At 62.1% G+C, this 17525-nt stretch overlaps 3 protein-coding genes across 3 annotated transcripts; all 3 read left to right on the forward strand.

The window, feature by feature from the left end:
* Positions 1–1266: 1266 nt before the first annotated feature.
* UPK3B (uroplakin 3B) lies at positions 1267–2990 on the forward strand. The gene is made up of 7 exons (XM_062507347.1): positions 1267–1396; positions 1571–1720; positions 1813–2032; positions 2114–2190; positions 2392–2512; positions 2728–2847; positions 2975–2990. Exons 1-7 carry the CDS (start codon positions 1267–1269, stop codon positions 2988–2990), a joined length of 834 nt encoding a protein of 277 aa, XP_062363331.1.
* Positions 2991–3373: 383 nt separating this feature from the next.
* LOC134052473 (uroplakin-3b-like protein 1) lies at positions 3374–5358 on the forward strand. The gene is made up of 6 exons (XM_062506933.1): positions 3374–3481; positions 4060–4206; positions 4296–4527; positions 4621–4697; positions 5015–5135; positions 5253–5358. The coding sequence occupies exons 1-6, from the start codon at positions 3436–3438 to the stop codon at positions 5356–5358; spliced, it is 729 nt and encodes a 242-aa protein (XP_062362917.1). The 5' UTR covers positions 3374–3435.
* Positions 5359–7538: 2180 nt separating this feature from the next.
* LOC134052483 (ras GTPase-activating protein 4-like) lies at positions 7539–17108 on the forward strand. The gene is made up of 20 exons (XM_062506947.1): positions 7539–7603; positions 11766–11822; positions 12225–12338; positions 12633–12694; positions 12801–12930; positions 13202–13283; positions 13442–13573; positions 13652–13743; positions 13926–14049; positions 14156–14309; positions 14628–14692; positions 14888–15000; positions 15070–15256; positions 15508–15645; positions 15752–16075; positions 16152–16289; positions 16365–16500; positions 16575–16695; positions 16786–16844; positions 16987–17108. Exons 1-20 carry the CDS (start codon positions 7539–7541, stop codon positions 17106–17108), a joined length of 2415 nt encoding a protein of 804 aa, XP_062362931.1.
* The last annotated feature ends 417 nt before the right edge of the window (positions 17109–17525 follow it).

Below are 17525 nucleotides of genomic sequence, written 5' to 3' on the forward strand. Positions count from 1 at the left end.
GACAGAGCCCCAGATAAAGGCTTATGATGCTCCCACGCACATTTGACCAAAAGCCTTGTGTTTCCCATCCCCAGCAGGAGCCCCAGGGAGAGGAGAGGGGGGTGTTTCTCCCAGCCCCTGCGGTGATGGCTCATCTGCCACAGGGTGGTTATTATTAGCCCAGCCTTGACCCCGCAGCTATGCTGGGTACCCGCAGCTGAAACTGTGACTCACTGTCCCGTCCCCCTGCGTCACCCACCCTGCGTCATCCACCCTGCCCCTCACCTTGCTGCTGGCACCTTGCCGGCCGGGGAGTACCAGGGAGGGGTCTGGGGGAACTGGGGAGCCCCCCGAGCCAAGTGTTGCTGGATAGGGGTGGGGGATAAGGCAGGGATAAGAAGGAGGAGGGACAGAGGCCGCAGCTGCGCCTGTTTTTCCCTTCTGCAGCTGGACGGTGTAATCTTTGAATGCCCCATTTCCACTTAATCTGAAGGCGCGGTCCCGGCCCCTTGGGAAGGGGGGGGCTGGAAATCTCCTCCCACGCAGGGGTGGGCGGCCGCTCCCCTTGGCAAACACGGGAGAAGGAGCGCTCCAGCCTCGCTACGGGGGGAGCGCCGGTGAGGGGCTCCACTCCCGCTCCGGGGCCCTGTCCCTGCCCCCACCCCAAGGGCTTGGAAGGGGTACGAGAAATGGGGAAATGTCAGCGTGGGGTGGCCCCAGATTTGAAAATGCTTCCGTGCTCTTGGTGCTGGGTGGGACCGCTCACCTAAACGTTGGGATTTGGGTTTGTTCGGGTGTGATGCTCTTCAGTGCTTCCCTGCCCGCGGGGCAGGGCTGGCTGAGCCCGAACCAGTGGGTACAAGGCTTCCGCAGAGAGCTGAGTTTTGGTGGGGCGAGTGGGGGTCCGGGACGACTTGCCTAGCTGCCCCCACAGCGCCATTAAGGACTATAAGTCCTGCCAACCCATCGCCGCAGTGCCTCCTCTGCCTCGGTTTCTCCCTTCACGTGACTGTCTTGTGCCCTGACTCCTCGCAGGTGCCCCGGGGGTCCTGCACGACGGTTCCCAGCGGGTTTGGGACCAGCGGGGTGACTCGGGGTGCTCAGCTGTCCCCTCTGCCCGCGGGTCTGGCCGGGCCGGCAGAGCCGGTGCAGGAATGCGGGGCTGGGAGGGTCCGGCTCCAGGACAGGCGGTCCCTGCTGCGGGACACTGGGGGCAGTTCGTCCCCTCGGCGGTGGGACGGGGAGAGCTGAGCAGGACAGCACATCCAGCACCACCAGGACGACGCCATGGAGCTGCCGTGGGTGCTGCTGGCGCTGGCTGGGATGGGCGCAGCTGCGGACCTGGGTGACTCCGTGGGGGACGGGGCAGAGGGGGACCGGGACCTGGAGGGGCTGCGAGGCGTTTGTCCAGGGAGGGGTTTGTGGAGATGGGCACAACTGGGGGGACCTCACACCAGTGCTGTCCCCCTCATGCTGGCACCTTGTGACAACCCCCTGTGCCAACACTGGTGTGGATGCGGGCTGGGGTCAGGCACTTGCTGAGCGGTGCAGAACAGGGGGGGGTCCCCTCACTCACTGCCCACTCCCCCAGCCCAGCTGCCCTACGTGCCCCATGTGCCCCCCATGGCACTGCTGGGCAAGATCACTGCCAGCACCTTCACGCTGGAGAGGCCCCGCTGCGTCTTCGATGGCCACGCCGATGCCTCCGACGCCGTTTGGCTGGCGGTGGCCTTTGCCAACGGTGAGCACTCGCTGCTCCAGCACGTCCCCCCTGTGGCAAGGGACATGGGGGACCCCCACCGCAGTCACTCAGCCTCCATCTGTGCCGTGCAGCATCTGCCAGCTTCAGAAATCCCCTGTCCCGGGCCGACGTGCCCCCGTACAAGCAGCTGCCCACTGCCCGCTCCTACATGACGCTGGAGACGGCGGCGGCCGCGTATTCCTGCTCGGCACTGAGCCCGCCCGTCCTGCGGGTCGGGGGTGACACGGCGTGCAGGGACCAGGGCAGACAGGACCCCTGCAATGGACCCCTGCCCTCCCCGGGACCCTACAGGTAAGGCTGGGGACCTCAGATCCCAGCTGGAGTGACTCGCCACGCAGTATCAACCCGGTATCAGCCCCGTACCCATCTCAGGGTGAAGTTCCTGCTGATGGGCTGCCGCGGCCCTAAAGCGGAGACGCGGTGGTCCGAGCCCATCCTCCTGCGCAGAGGTACTTGTGGCACTGCCACCCACCCACGGGTCCCCTGCACCTGCCTGGTTGGGGTGTTGGCACGTGGCACAGCATCAGCCCTGTGCCATCACCCCAAAACCTGCGGGAGAAGTGATCCCTTGTTCCTCCATCCACCCCATCCATCACACCACCCCTGAGCCCTCCGTGTCCCCCCATATTCCTCACCCCACCTCCTTCCAGCCGTCAGCCCGAGCACCATCGACCCTGCGCCCGCTCGCCGTGGCACTGCCGTGGTGGTCATCACCTCCATCCTGGCCAGCCTGGGGGCCGTGCTGGCCACCACCGTGCTCGGAGCCCTGGGGTACGGGGGACTGCTGGGGGGACAGTGTCTGCAGGGGCCTCAGGAGAGCACCCCAACTCGGCAACCCCATCAGCAAAGAAACAGAACATCGAAAAATCCTTTTTATTCTTAAATTGGAGGTTTGCCGTAGTTTGCAGGAGAAAGGGCCCCTTGGGGGTGGCTGGTGCAGAGTCCCACAGACCCCATTTGATGCCTCTGCTTCTCTCTCTCTGTAGTGCCAAGATGTGGGGCTCCCTGTGCTACCAGAATTTGGGGACTGACACCTTCATCCGCAGATCCTACCGGACCCACCACATTCCCCCGGCCCTGCCCCAGCCCCTGCCCCCCGGCTGCAGGTGTAGCCCCCCAGGGCTGTGCCGCTCTGCCCCCCAACCCCCTGCTCCATGTCAGAGAATCATGGAACAGTTTGGGTTGGAAGGGACCATAAAGACCACCTCATTTCAACCCCCCTGCCACAGGCAGGGTCACCTTCAGCTAGACATGACCTGTCCTGTCAAGTAAAATCTGATTTTACATCTGCGACTGTCTCCTCCTGATCTTTGGCCATGCAGGGTGGGACTGTGAAGATGGGGGACCCCAAAAACCACGTGGGGCCCTGGCTCGGTGGCACTTGGTGTCGATGTGGGGGGCACTTGTTGCCACTGGTGGGGTCTGTGGGGCGCATCACCACGGGATACTCCCTTCTGCCCACCACCCGGATGAAGCTGTCACCCACCCATGCCACAAACGCAGCGGTTCTCAGCACGCCTCGCCGGCGGGCGCTCAAACATAACAAATGCTCCCGGGGAAACGAGCCCAACCTGTTTGCCACGGGGCTGCGGCCGCTGCAGGAATGTGGGCGGTTGGTGACCACAGGCGGGTCCCATGGGGACGCGGAGCCCGAGCACCCGCACTCCCGCCCTCGGCACCCAGGCGCCCGCACCATGCTCCCGCTGCTCCTCCTGCTCCTGCCCGCCGCCCACGGCATAGGTGAGTCCAGCGACGCCATCGGGATGGGCTCGGGATTCTCCTTGGCGCTGTGAGAGTTCTCTGTGTACAGGCAGCAGGACCCCGCTGAGCCTGGGGGTGTAGGGCAGATGATGCCCCCCCTATTCTGGATCCTATTCTGGGTGTCACCGATATTGGTTGACTGGCACAGTGTGGGTATCTTTGGAGGTCCCTACTGGAGTCCACCATGGTCCCCCCGAACTGTAGGGCAGCTGATGCCCTCCCCCCCCCCCCCCCCCCCCCAATTCTGGGTGCCACCCCAAGTGTCCCTGGTGTCACCCACTCTGGTCCTCTGTGAGTCCTGCACGTGTGTTCTCCCCACAGATGGAAGCATGGTGCGTCTTTGCTTCCTGTTTTAATGAAGCACCTATCTGAGCCCAGACTTGGGGGGGGGTGGGAGGAGAGGAGAGGCCCCACTGCCGAGATCTCAGCGTTCAGCTGCCTCCTGTCCCTGTCCCCACCCCGAGCCCCGGCACCACGGCCACCCGTCAGAGCCTCCGTTCAGGGGCTGCAGCGGGGGATCCACACCTCCACCGCACCCCCTTGGCTTCTCACCGCAGTCCGGCTGAAGTACACGCCGGTCCTGACCAAGGAGCCCCCGCTGGGGGGGCAGAGGACCACCTCCACCTTCGTGCTGGACCAGCCCCGCTGCGTCTTCCAAGACTACGGCAACGCCGACATCTGGCTGGTGGTGGCCCTGGACCAGGGTAGGTGGGAGCAGCCCAGAGCAGGGGGCGTACAGGGGGTCCCCGTACCCCCCACCAAGTCCCTCCTCACCCCCATCCCCTCCCTGCAGCTGCATCCACCTTCAACAACACCGCGAGACCGGGGAGTCCCGAGACCGCATTTCAGAGCTTCCCTAAACCCGTCCGTGCCTACATGACCCTCAACGCCACCCTGGTCAGCTACCCCTGCCCCAAACCCGCCGGGGACATCACGGTGCTGCGCGTCGGCAGCGAGACGAGCTGCGCCCAGGATGTGATGAGACCCACCTGCAATGGCCCCCTGCCCGGCCCCGGGCCCTACAGGTGAGCCTGCTCGTGGGGACCTGCCCCCCTCGAGGGCTGCCGGCAGCCCCCGGCTCACGGGACCGTGGCCAACAACCTCCCTTCCTATCCTAGGGTGAAGTTCCTCGCCCTGGAAGGCTCTGTGCCCGTGGCTGAGACAGAGTGGTCGAAGCCAATCACGCTGATCGAAGGTAGAGCCGTCAGGGTCTCGTGCTGCCCCCACACCCAGCCCACAACACTCGAGGGGGGATATGGGGTAGTCCTGGGCGTGTGGGGTGGTCCCAAGGGGCTCAGTGCTGAACAGCAGTGGTTTGGGGTGAGGCTTCGGTGAGCAGCTGGGGAAACTGAGGTAGGGCTCTGCCGCGGGTCTGACCCGTGTACGGTGGCACCGTGTGATGGCACGTTGTGTTGGCACACACGAGCACACCGTCACCCATCCGGACCCCCTGAGTCACTCTGGCTTGTGTATCCCTCCATCCTGATCCCTCTCCTCCTGCTCTCTCCCCAGCCAAGTCACCTAGCAGCATCTCCACAAAGAGCAGCGCCAGCATGATCGCCATCACCACCATCCTCTCCATCCTCTTCGCCATCCTCCTGGCCGGACTGGTGGCCATGCTCGTCTTCTGGAGGTGAGTGCCACCACCAAATCCCACCCAGAGTGCTGAGCACACGAGACCGGCGTCAGAGGGTGACGCCGTCACCCCTTGCTCCTCCCCCTCATCCCTCACCTCGCCTTCCCTCCCCAGCTCGGACTCCTGCGGCGGCAGCAGCACCTTCAGCAAGCCGGAGTCGGTGACGGTGCGGCGGTACAATACCCACCACGTCTATGACCAGCCGGCCGCCCGGCTCTGAGCCCCCGCCGCCCCCCGGCACCGCCGCCCTCCCCCGTGCGGGGGTCAGAGTGTCCCGCACCGCTCCGTCCCTGTGGGTGACACGAGTCACCGCCGTGGGGACACGGCCGGAGCCACCAGCCGGGACAGGGGCGATGGAGCGGGACATTAAAGGCTTTTTCGCGTGCTTTGTGTCCGACCTGTGCCTCTTGTTTGTGTCTCCTCGATGCCTCCCGCAGCCTCGGGAAGCCCCACGGTCCCCTGTACCCCCACTCTTGAGACCCATCGCTGGGTGGGAGACTCCACGGGGCAGGGTGCGGCCGGGGATGCTCTGGAGTGGTTGGGAGACGCTGTCACATCCAGCAAGGGCATCGATGCCACCTGTGCCCACCTCGGATGGGGAGAAGTCCCCCGGGTGCAGGGCAGCGAGAGGAGCCTGACCTCCCCAGACCTGATGCTGGGATGAGGGGCACTGAAATGCCCCGTGAGGTGGTGGTGGTGGGTGTGGGGGGTGTTTCTCCAGCCCTTTTCTCTCTCCCTGACCAAGCCCAGAGGAGGGGCTCTCACACCCCGAGATGGCCCAATCCGTCTCGGGGTGCAGCTCGGGCTCCTCTGAAGAGCCATGAGACCTCAAGGGGGAACCGGCACCCCGCGGTGTGTGATCCTGCACCGGGGGTGTCCCTGAGCGGGAGCTGGGGGCTGTGGGGGCTGATCCTGCACTGCTGAGGAGGGGGCTGGGCGGGTGGAAGGGAAGCTGATCCTGTACCAGCGGCTGGAAGGGACCACATCCATCATTCCCGATCCCAACAGCGGGGCGTGGGTCTCTGACGCTGATCTCAGGGCTGTGGGTGCCCTGATCCTGCAACCCGGGCAGGATGAGACCCCGCTGGTGCTGAAGACAACCCCGTTGTGGGTGGAGTTAGGGCAGGTGTGTGTGTGTACCTGTATGTACCATACACAATTAAAAGCCCCGTTTTTCCCCCGCAGGCGCCACGCCAAGGGCAGCATCACATTGACGCCCCAGCCCGGTCACAGCGCCCTTACGGGGTGTCCTTGTGCCTCATGGGAGGGGTGTTAGCAACCTGCCCGCACCCCGCTGCTAGAGCCGCCTCCGTGGAGCCCGGCCAAGGGAAATCAAGCAAATCCAGCGATTAACTCCTGCCGAGATCAGCGTGGGAGCAGCGGAAGGATGGTTCCATCCGGCAAACGCGGGTCCTCTCCGCCCTACACCCCGTGCCCCGAAATAAAACAATTGCTTCAGCTGCAAAGGGCTTCGAGGGCTGGGCGGGGAGCGTGTCACCCGCCCCGCGTGCGTCGCTGGAGGCGGGACATGCGGCCCCGATCGCCGGTGGGGCTGGAGGGGGCACACGGGAGGCTCGTGGGATGGTGGCGGGGACTGCACCTTGTCCCCTTGCTGTCCCCCCGTGCGGGGGAGGCAGACGGGCAGCGCTGTAGGAACAGAGCGGTGTGTTCCCAGAGTGTCCCTGCAGCGTCCCCATAGCGTTCCCGCGGCGAAAATGCCATGGCCAGCACAGCCCTGAGTCCCAGCTTTGGGTACCTGCCCAGCCCTCGAGCCCAGCTGGGTCTCGCCTTGGGGCGGGGGAGGCTCCCCCTCCCTCCGCTGGCATTTAGGGCACCAAGAACCTAGAGATGCCACCTGTCCTCGAGTGCCCTGCAGCCAGGAGGTGCAGTACTTCAGAAACAAAACAAAAACAGATTAAAAATCAATAAACCGTGGAGGTTTGGGGTGCAGAGCAGCGCGGCCGATGCATGTTCTGGGGGGCGCGGAGGGGTCCGGTGTGGATTTGGTCCAATCCAGGTGGACGCCGGGTAGGGCAGGCTGGGACTGCACCGCCCTGGAGGGACGGGCGGTGCCGGGGGCTGAGGGGGACGGAGGGGACACATCGAGGGGACACAGCGAGGGGACGGAGGGGACACAGCGAGGGGACCCCGCGGGACCCCGGCAGAGCGGAACCCGGCCCCGCCCACCCCTCACAGGCCACACCCCTTGGCCGACAGCCGATAGGATCATCCAATGGGAGAAGCGGATCTGAACCAAACCACGCCCCCATCTCCCCGCCCCCGCGCGCTGATTGGCGGCCGCCGCCGCCGGCCCGCACATGGGCGCTGTGCTCGGGGCCGCGGGTTCGAGGCCGCGCTCGGCGCCGTTTGGCTCCGCTCCGCTCGGCTCCGCTGCCCGCCATGGCCCGGCGCAGCGCCCTCTCCATCCGCATCGTGGAGGGCAGAAACCTGCCCGCCAAGGACATGTGAGTGCCCCCACGGGGGCCGGGGAGTGCTTCGGGGCGGGGGCATCCCGGAGGGACTCGCTGCTTTCCCTGGGGTGCTGCGGGGTGTCCCCACAACAGGTCCCTGATGGGGACACCACCCTCAGGTGGCCTTAGAGCCTCCTCCTCCCTGCTTTGGGGGCTTGCCCGGGGGTCTGAGGGGGCCCCCCTAGCCCCCAAGTGTGGTTTAGGGGCTCATCCCCAGGCGGTTTTAGTGTCCCCTTTTGGGGTATCACCCTTTGGGGTGTTCCCTCCAGGAGGGTTTTGGAGTAGCCTTGCATTAAGGATTCTTCCCCAGGTGGCTTTTAGGGTTCCCCCCCCACCCCCAGCAGTGTGTTTACTTTGGGGATTCCCTTCAGGGTAGATTTGGAGTCCACCCAGAAGTGCATCTGCTTTGGGGGTTCCCCATAGGGTGGCTTTGGAATCCCACTTGCTCTGGGGTTTCCTCCAGGATGGCTTTGCTGTTGCCTTGCTTTGGGGGTTCCTCCTGTGCGACTTTCGGATCCCCCTCGCTCTGGGGGTTCCCTTCAGGACATTTTTTGTGTGCCCCCAGCAGTTCTTAGTGCTTTGGGGGCTCCCTCAGGAGTGCTGAGATTCCCCTCCCCCCCAATTTAGGGACAACCCCCGGGATGGGGTTCAGGTGCTGTGGGATGCCCGCAGCAGTGTTTGGGTACCCCAAGCAGTGCTCCCACTTTGGGGGCTCCCCCAGTGCTGCCACGGGGGACCGGGCTGTCCCCGGCACAGAGGAACCCCCGGAGGACAGCAGGACCCGGTACATCTGTCCCCAAAGGAGCAGGGGCTGCCCCAGTGCAGTGTCCCCAGTCCCCGCTCCGTTTCCAGTCCCGGCTCCATCCCACCTGGCTGAGGTCCGGGGGGCAGCCCTTGGGTCGGGATTTCCCTCCCAGAAAATCCCGGTGTTCTCCTCATCTCTCTGATCCCTCTGGGGCGGGATGTGGGGACAGCAGTTCCCCATCCGCCACCAAGGCAGGGGGAAGCTGCTGAGGAGCTCTCGGCAGCCGGAAAAATAGCAAAAATCCCTGCAGCCGTCATGGAAAAAGAGGATAAACAAGGAAAGAAACATGACTTCTCTCTCTCTCTCTCTCCCTCCCTTTTTTTTTTTTTTTTTTTTTTTTTTTTTTTTTTTTTAAATCCCGTGTGTCAGGGCCTGATTTTTAAATCCCTTGGCACAACTCCCCGCCGGAGCTTGACCCAGCACGGGCAGGCTCTGGGTTTTGGGAAGCTCTGGATTTTGGGGAAGCCGGAAAGCCGCTGTGCCACAGCGCCTGGAGCGGAGCTTTCCGGACCGGTGGCTTTGGGACGTGGCGCTGGGTTGGGACAGCGGGGAGGGAAACCCGAGCGCGACCTTGGCCGTGTCTGGCCCCGGCCCCTTCCCCTGCCCAGCGCCTCAGGGGATCCGGTTCCCTGCCCTGGCACGATTTTGGGATCTCTGGTGTCCTCCGGGGAGTTCCCTCTGCAGGGTGTCCCCGCTGCATGGGCAGCTCAGACCCTGCTGACAACAGCCCGGGGTGATGGAACACCCCCAAATCCCCACGGGGAACCCCCAGATCCCACAGCATTTGGCACAGGGAGTTATGGGAGCCCCCCGCCTCAAGATGAGGCTGCCAAATCTTGCCCTCATCTTTATCCCAGGAAAGCAAGAGAAGGGGTCTGCCTGATATTTTTGGAATGGTTTTTAATTTTTAGATTTGCTTTACTTAGTATTGATTTTTTAAATGTGACATTTCATTCCTTTTATTTGAATTTCTGTTTTATTATTTATTTATTTTATTGAATTATTTTAATGTTAGGATAATAAATAACGCCATCAAATTTTAATCTTTAATTAATTCTAATCTATTCTATTGTTATTTCAGTATTTTATCTTTTTAACTTTGTATTTCCTTATTTATTTAAGATTTTCTTCTTTCATTTTTGCCTCTTTTATTTTATTCTTTTATTCCTTTTAAAAATTTTTAATTCTATTTTTATTTTTTCTCTCTTAGTTAAGTTTTTTGTCGAATTTTCTTCTATTTTCCTTTTAATTTTAAAATTCTATTCTTCTTTAATTTACCATTCTATTTCTTCTTTCCTTTTCACTTCTATTTTTTATTTAATTTTTTTATTTATTTATTCTCACCAACCCCCCAGGGCAGAGCAGCACTGCTGCCTACGCCAGTTAATTTTTAATTCCAACCCTCCGCGGCTCCTTTGCTGCCGGAGGGGTGGCTGCGGGTTCCTTCCCTCAGTCCTGCCTGGGCTCATTTCCTCTTTCCAAAACCCAGCCTTCCCCTTTCCAGCTCCTTCCCTACACCCAGCGTGGGTGCCCGAGCCAGCCCCGCACCCACCGAGCCCGCAGCGCCACAAATCCCTTGGCGACATCCCAGGACAGGGATTCTGTCACCATCGCCTGCCTTTGGAGCGGGGATTTCTCATCCCCATCCAAAAGCTGCGTCTCTCTCGGCAGCTCTGGCGCCTCCCGCAGCCACCGAGCGTGGACTGTGCCCATCCTGTGCTCGAATCCCTGGAAAACGCCATGCCTGGGTGGTTTCCCGGCGCTCCGCATGCAGGAGCCGTGGCTGTGCTGGATGTCCCCGCGCTGGGGACAAGGGTTTGGCGCTGCCGCCGCAGGCAGCCCCGCGTTGCCGGGCGCAGCTGGAGCGGGCAGCTGTTCCCTTTCCGCCTGCCCGCTCCCGGCACCCCCGATGGTTTGCACAAGGCAGGAAATGTCAGCAATGAGCTCTGCTTAATGGCACTTCACCCGCGGTTCTCCTTAAAAATCCTCTTCGGTGAGCGGCTGGGATGGAATGGGAGCAGGAGCCGGAGAGCAGCTCTTGGCAACCTGCTGCACTCGCAGCCCCGCGGGGCCACACGGGATGAAGTGCCTGGGAACTGGGATGTCATTGTGGTACCTGGGATGCGCCGCCCAGAAAAATCTCTGCGGCCGTGTCTAGCAGGGCAGGGAGCCCCCCCCAAACCTTTTCAGTCCCCTCCAACCCTTTTTGATTCCTCCAAAACTCCTTTCAGTCCCCCTCAAAACCCTTTCAGTCCCCTCCAACCCCTTTTGATTCCCTCAAGCCACCTTCTGATTCTTCCCAAGAACCTTTTCAATCCTCCTCAAAACTATTTCTGTCCCTTCCAACCCCTTCTGAATCCCCAAAACCCTTTTCAGTCCTCTTCAGCTCCTTCAGTCCCTCCAAAAACCCTTTGGATTCCCCCAAACTCTTTCAGTTATCCCCAAAAACCTTTCAATCCCCCCCCCCCCCCCCCCCCCAGCAGCTGCTTCTCAGCCTCCCTGGGTTTGAGATGTGGAAATCACTCAGTGATTTGGGGTGCCCAAGCACCCACATGTGCACTCTCCCTTTCTCCAGGACGCTCGTGGCTGGCTGACAGTGCCACTGGGATTGGTGTTAATGAGTTATCCGTGCTCTGAGCTGCTCTGTGCCAGTGGGATGGGAGCCACAACCTTTCCATGACCTCAGTCAGACCCCAGGTCCTGGCTCCTTTGTCCCTGGCCAGAGTCCCCACCCCTGACCCTGTTTCTGATGAACCAGGGCAATAAGCTGTAAAACCGTGATTATTTTTTGGCAATGGTGACTCGGGTTGTCTCCGGGGAGGAAGCATGGTCAAATCACGGTGGTGGCTGCCCTTCATACCCTCTGCATCTCTGGGTGTCCCTAGGGGTGTCCCCATCCCTGTGGGAGTGTTGGAGGTCTGGGGATGCTCTGGGACTGAAGGAGACTGCCGTGGACTCGCTCCCGGTGTATGAAATTAGGCTGCAGGTGTCTGAAGCTGTTTTGGGAAAGGGTGGGTTTTGTTTGCTCCTTGCCTTCCTGTGTGGAAGAGGAAAAGCCACTTCTGGCAGCCAGTGGGACACAGTGGCCGGACACGGTCAGGGAGGAGTGTCCCCGGTCTGGAAGCCAAGCCAGGGTCACCCTGTGCTGGCAGCTGTGGCCAAGTCCCCCCATGGAAACCTTTGGCAGCCTCTGTACCCCAGCCTCACCCTCAGGGCTTTGTTTCTACGAGGTCTCTGCTCTGTGGGGTTTGTCAGAGCTGAAGGGTTTGGTCACCCATGAGAGTCCTGTGGGTTGGGTGGTGGCCAGGCTGGGGCTGCTGGCACTGACAGAGCTGTCCCTTGTCCTTGTAGCACGGGGAGCAGTGACCCATACTGCATTGTGAAGATCGACGATGAGGCCATCATCAGGTGAGTGGCCCAGGTCCCTGGCTGGTCCCTAAAACTGCTGGAGCCTCAAATCTTGCTCCTGGCAGGTGTCTCTATCTGCTGCAGGCACATTAGTTTTAAGATAATTATTTATTATTATTTATGATTCACTGTTATTCCCTGCTTTGGGCTGAGATTCTCCTGCAGACCCAGAAGTGTCCAACAGCTCATGGCCCTCTTCCCCTATACCCCAACCCTGTGTCTTGCCAGCCCAGAGCCACAAGACACGACAAGGACAGGGACAGAGACTCATCCCTGCCCCAGCTGAGGGTTCCAAACTCTGGGTGCTGCCTTCAGCCATGCATTCCCAAAAGCTGGGAAGGTCCCAGGGCTGGGGAGTGCCCCAGAGAGGGAGCCCTGTCACCAGTGCCACCTGCCCCACAGGACTGCCACGGTGTGGAAGACGCTGTCCCCGTTCTGGGGGGAGGAATACGAGCTGCAGCTCCAGCCGGGTTTCCACAGCATCTCCATCTACGTCATGGACGAGGATGCACTCAGGTGTGGTGGGGGCCCAGCCCGGGGACTCAGTTGGTGGCCTTGGCTCCCTTCATGCTCAACTCTGGTGTTGACACCAGAGAATCACACCTGGCCACGTTGCCCCTGGGCTTTGGGATGCAGATGGGTGAAGTTATCTCCCAAGGGTATTGTCCAGCTGGCAGCAGAGGGTGGCTGATGTGCTCCATGGGGACAGACACACCGTGGTGGACCCAACCCAGATTTCCCCAAAGTGGGGGCTGTCCTACCTGGGCACCAATCCCATGCCATGTCCTGCTCCCCGCTTTTGTTTTCCAGCCGTGATGACATTATTGGGAAGGTCTGCATCACCCGGGACATGCTGGCAGAGCACCCCAAGGGTAGGGGAAAGAGTGGCTGGGAGGTCCCAGGAGGACCCCACCTCCCACCCTTTGGACAAGCTGGTCCTGATGAGTTCCCCAATGGGGATCCCCCCTTTTCCCACAGGATACAGTGGCTGGATGAGCCTCAGTGAGGTGGACCCTGATGAGGAGGTGCAGGGGGAGATCCACCTGCGGGTGCAGGTCCTGGGCACCCAGGGCAGCCAACGGCTGCGCTGCTCCGTGCTGGAGGCCAGGTGAGAGGGGACATGAGGCTGACAGGGCTGTGTGTGCAGCTGGGATGTGGGTGGTGAGTCTGAGCTGCTCCATGACTCAATATCCCTGCTGTATCCAGGGATGAGCATCCTCCTCATCACCCAGCAGCTGCTGGGGGTGCTGGGGCAGGGTCTACCTCATCTACAGGTCATTGGGACGTGTATCTTGAGATTCCCTGAGAGAGGAGTGGGTGCCACAGGTGCCTGTAAGTATTTTAGGAGGTTGCTGGTACATTTCCCCTCTTCTTGGCAGGGATTTGGCCAGGAAGGACCGCAATGGTGCCTCCGACCCCTTTGTCCGCCTGCGCTACAACGGCAAGACACAGGAGAGCACCGTGAGTGCAGCTTCAGCCATCCCTAACCTGCCAAGGGTGCAGGTGGAATCAGTCCACGGGAAAGCCAGGAGCCATCCCTGTCCCCCAGCATCTCCAGCTCAGTGTTCCTGAGGGACAGACCCACCCAACAAGAGGGGACAAAGCTGTTGCCTTTGCAGGTGGTCAAGAAATCCTGTTACCCGCGCTGGAACGAGACCTTCGAGTTCGAGCTGGCTGAGCCCGCTGGGGAGAAGCTCTGTGTGGAGGTGTGGGACTGGGATCTTGTTGGCAGGAATGACTTCCTGGGCAAGGTGAGCCCCAAATCCTTTCAGTGCTGCCAGGGTGCTGCCCAGCTGCACACCCAGCCCTCTCCTGCCTTCCCCTCCCAGGTGGTGTTCAGCATCCAGGGGCTGGAAGTGGCCGGGCAGGAGGAGGGATGGTTCAGGCTGTGGCCAGACAAGTCCAAACCAACAGAGGAGGAGTGAGTTTTGGCACAGGGTGTTGGGGTGTGCTGGGGGGGGTCCCAGTGCCCTCAGGGGCATTAGGGAGGGAGGTTTTCGTGGGATGCATCATCACTTTGGAGGGGTAGCCTGGGTGTTGTCCACCTCCTGCTTGCTGAAGTATTCTTCCATCCTTCCACCCACCCACCCCATGCTCCTGCAGGCTTCGTGGCAGCCTGGGCTCACTGCAGCTGCAGGTGAAGCTTCGGGATGAGACGGTGCTGCCCTCCCACTGCTACCAGCCCCTGGTGCAGCTCCTGTGCCAGGAAGTGAAATTGGGACGCCAGGTGAGGGGTCCATGCCCAGCCCTGCTGGAACACCCACTTTTCCCATCTCTGTTCCATGGTGTCTGCCTGCCTCGGGCTGTCATGTTATGGTGCCTCTTCCCTCCAGGATGGCCAAGTGCACCTGGTCACCCTCCTGGATGAAACCACCACAGCTGAGTGCCGGCAGGAGGTCGCCATCAACCTGGTCAAGCTCTTCCTGGGCCAGGGGCTGGTCAAAGAGTTCCTGGACCTGCTCTTTGAGCTGGAGCTGGCCAAGCCCTGTAAGGCTGGAGCGGGGAGCGGAACTGGAGGCTTCCTTATCATCTCCTGAGGCTATAAAACCTCCAGGGCCTTTTGTAGGGATATTTTGGTTGAGGCTCAGCCATCATACTGTGGAATCTGTTGGGTTCATCCCAGCAAGTTCATGGGCTCAGGCTGGTGGAGGACCCAGTGGTTTGAAGTTAGGAAATCCCCGTAACCCCCATGGAAATGGCCAGAGGGGGCAGGGCAAAGCCTCTGGGAATGACCCCCATGATTGCAGCTTCCCAGGGATGACCTGTGGCTGTCCCACAGGCCATGGGCCCTCTCCTGTTTTGCAGGTGAGCCAAACACTCTGTTCCGGAGCAACTCTCTGGCCTCGAAGTCGATGGAGTCCTTCCTTAAGGTGCCACACCACCAAAACCTGCTCTTCCCAGCTCATCCTGGCCCTGGGCTGTTCCCAGGGGAAGAACTGGGAGGGCTGGTGTGTTTGTGCCTTCCCCCAGGGCTGGGAGAGTGGAGAATATCCACTGGGTGACCCTGGGGGTGTCGGGTGCCAAATCTGTGGCCCATCACTGCCCGCTGTGTCGTCCCTCGACAGGTGACAGGGATGCCATACCTGCACTTTGTCCTGGGACCCACCATCGCCCGTGTGTTCGAGGAGAAGAAATACGTGGAGCTGGACCCCGGCAAGGTGGAGATCAAAGACGTCGGGTAAGGGGTCTTGGGGTGGCAGGGCAGGGGTGGCCCCAGCGCTGGGGGTGACAGTGACGGTGCCCGCAGGTGCTCGGGGCTGCACCGGGTGCAGACGGAGGGCGAGGTGATCGAGCAGGGCCGACAGCACCTCCAGTCCTACCTGGGCGAGCTCCTGGATGCTATCGTCAGGTCGGCCCCGGCGTGTCCCCCACTCATCCGCGCCGCTTTCCGCCAGCTCTTCCAGCGCGTCGGGGAGCGCTTCCCGCAGCACCAGGTCGGGCTGTGCCAGGGGAGCGCGGGGGGTCAAACAGGGACATCCCCAGGGGACAGGGCTCCCTGGGTGTGGTCCCCACCTATGGTCGATGGGGTCCCCTCTTGGGCGGGGGGGGGGAGGGGGCAGGGCAGCGAGCGGGGCCGCCCCGCGCCCAAACAGCATCCCTGGACACCGGTGCATCGCTGTTTGCGGGGTTGTCCCATGTTGGGAGAGACCCTCACGTGTGTTCCCCACCCCCTCGGTGGTCACAGCACGCCAAATTTGTGGCTGTCACCAGCTTCCTGTGCCTGCGCTTCTTCTCGCCCGCCGTGATGACCCCCAAGCTGTTCCAGCTGCGGGACGCGCACGCGGACGCGCGGACCAGCCGCACGCTGCTGCTGCTGGCCAAGGTGCGACAGGGAACACCGGGCCGGGGCTTTGGGGGATGCCTGGCTGCTTCTTGTTGGGGATAGCCGGGTCTCCTGGAGGTGACGCTGCCTCCCCCGGGGTTCTCAGGCCATCCAGCTGGTCGGGAACATGGAGCCAGCGGCCGGGCGCGCCAAGGAGACGTGGCTGTCGCCGCTGCTGCCCGCCCTGCAGCAGGGCACAGCCCGCATGAGGGACTTCATCACCCGCCTGGTGGGTACGGAGGAGGACAAGGGCGAGGAGGAGGGTGAGGGACGGCCGCTGGGGCCTCCTCCGGCCGTGGTGAAGGAGGGGCTGCTCCTTGTGCACAAGACGCGGGGCAAGGGGCCGCTGCTCGCTGCTGCCGCCGGCAAGAAACTTCATTTCTGCCTCACCGGGGAGTCGCTCGGCTTCGGCAAGAGCCCCAGTGCAGAGGTATGGGGGTGCTGGAGGGGGGCGGGAGGTGGCAGCGGGGTGGCACTGCCCCCTCTGTGTGTGTCCCCTCCGTCAGCGTATCGGTGCCATCGCCCTGGGCGACATCCTGGCGGCCGAGAAGGTGGAGGAGAAGAGTTTCGGCAGCTCCCACGTCATGCAGGTGGTCTACACGGCCCCGGGCGGGCAGCAGGAGACAGCCTACCTGCAGTGCAAGGTGCGCCGGGGACAGCGGGGACACCCCGCGCGGTGACACAGCCCGGGGTCCCTCTGACTGTCCCCAACCCCGCAGTGTGTCAACGAGCTGAACCAGTGGCTGTCAGCGCTGCGCAAGGTGTGCGGCAACAACCCCCGCGTGCTCCGCTCCTACCACCCCGGCGTCTTCCGCGGGGACAAGTGGAGCTGCTGCCACCAGCGGGACAGGACAGGTACAGGGAGGTGGCCCCGGAGCCCCACGGTGGTGCTGGGGGTCCCCCTGTGTGGTGACGCTGCTGTCTCACAGGTTTGGGATGTGACCGGACCCGGCACGGCGTCACCCTGCAGGACTGGAGTGACCCCCTGGACCCCGCGGTGGAGTCTCAGCGCCTCTTCCACCACCTCCAGGGTCTCCGGGGGACCCTCAGGTGAGTCCCTGCCCACGGGAACCCCTCACCTCCCCTGCAGCCCCTTCTCCTCCTGCCACGGGCCCGGCCCTGTCCTGCCCCTCTCCCCAGGGAAAAGTACTGGGAGCTGCTGGAGCCAGAGGCTGCCCAGAACGGCCCCCGGGGTGAAGGTAGGTTTGGGCTGGGTTTTTTTGGGTTCTGGGGGGGAGGTTCTGTTTGGGAGAAGGCCCTAGGAGTCACAGGGGGCTCTAGTGGTTTGGGGGTGACCCCAGGGGAGCCGTGGGGTCTCAATGTCCCACCCCTCTCCCGCAGATGCGCCCCTGCCCGAGGGGCTGAGCCGGCTCTTCAAGGTGCTGGGGGACCTGGAGAGTTGTCACCGCCGGGCACAGCCCCCAGAGCCCCCGGCCCCAGCCCTGCTGCAGCTGCAGACGTGAGAGATCCGGGGTCCTCCTGCCTCGGGGACCATGGCCGTGGCAATAAAGGCACTTTGTACTCTGCAGCCCTGTCCTGTCTGTTGGGGAGGGTGGGGGGCTGCCCAGAGCTCTGTTGGTGATACTGGTGCTGCTGCTGGTGACAGTTACATTGGTGACAGCTCTTAGGTCTCTGCTGGTGCCATTTCTGGTGGCATTACTGGTGGCCTGATGAAAGCACTGGTGAGGGTTCTCCTGCTGGTGCTAGTGATGGTGGCTCTGCTGCCATGGTTTGATGTCCCTGGTGGTGCCGTTTCTGACGGCCCTGCTGCTGCTGTGGTTCTATTGGTGGCATCACTGGTGGTTCTGCTGCTGGCAGTGGTGGCACCCCTTGAGTCTCTGCTCATGGCCCTGCTGGTGCTGCCGGTGGCACTGGTGCTG

The sequence above is a fragment of the Cinclus cinclus genome, chromosome 22, assembly GCF_963662255.1.
Source record: "Cinclus cinclus chromosome 22, bCinCin1.1, whole genome shotgun sequence".
In the NCBI taxonomy this organism is placed as follows: Eukaryota; Metazoa; Chordata; class Aves; order Passeriformes; family Cinclidae; genus Cinclus; species Cinclus cinclus.

Coding starts and splice junctions, on each gene's coding strand:
- UPK3B (XM_062507347.1), top strand. CDS start 1,267: ATGGAGCTGCCGTGGGTGCTGCTGGCGCTGGCTGGGATGGGCGCAGCT. Junction 1,721..1,812: donor GGCGGTGGCCTTTGCCAACG/GTGAGCACTCGC, acceptor TGTGCCGTGCAG/CATCTGCCAGCTTCAGAAAT. Junction 2,513..2,727: donor ACCGTGCTCGGAGCCCTGGG/GTACGGGGGACT, acceptor CTCTCTCTGTAG/TGCCAAGATGTGGGGCTCCC.
- LOC134052473 (XM_062506933.1), top strand. CDS start 3,436: ATGCTCCCGCTGCTCCTCCTGCTCCTGCCCGCCGCCCACGGCATAG. Junction 4,528..4,620: donor CCCGGCCCCGGGCCCTACAG/GTGAGCCTGCTC, acceptor TTCCTATCCTAG/GGTGAAGTTCCTCGCCCTGG. Junction 5,136..5,252: donor GCCATGCTCGTCTTCTGGAG/GTGAGTGCCACC, acceptor TTCCCTCCCCAG/CTCGGACTCCTGCGGCGGCA.
- LOC134052483 (XM_062506947.1), top strand. CDS start 7,539: ATGGCCCGGCGCAGCGCCCTCTCCATCCGCATCGTGGAGGGCAGAAAC. Junction 7,604..11,765: donor AACCTGCCCGCCAAGGACAT/GTGAGTGCCCCC, acceptor TTGTCCTTGTAG/CACGGGGAGCAGTGACCCAT. Junction 13,744..13,925: donor TCCAAACCAACAGAGGAGGA/GTGAGTTTTGGC, acceptor ATGCTCCTGCAG/GCTTCGTGGCAGCCTGGGCT.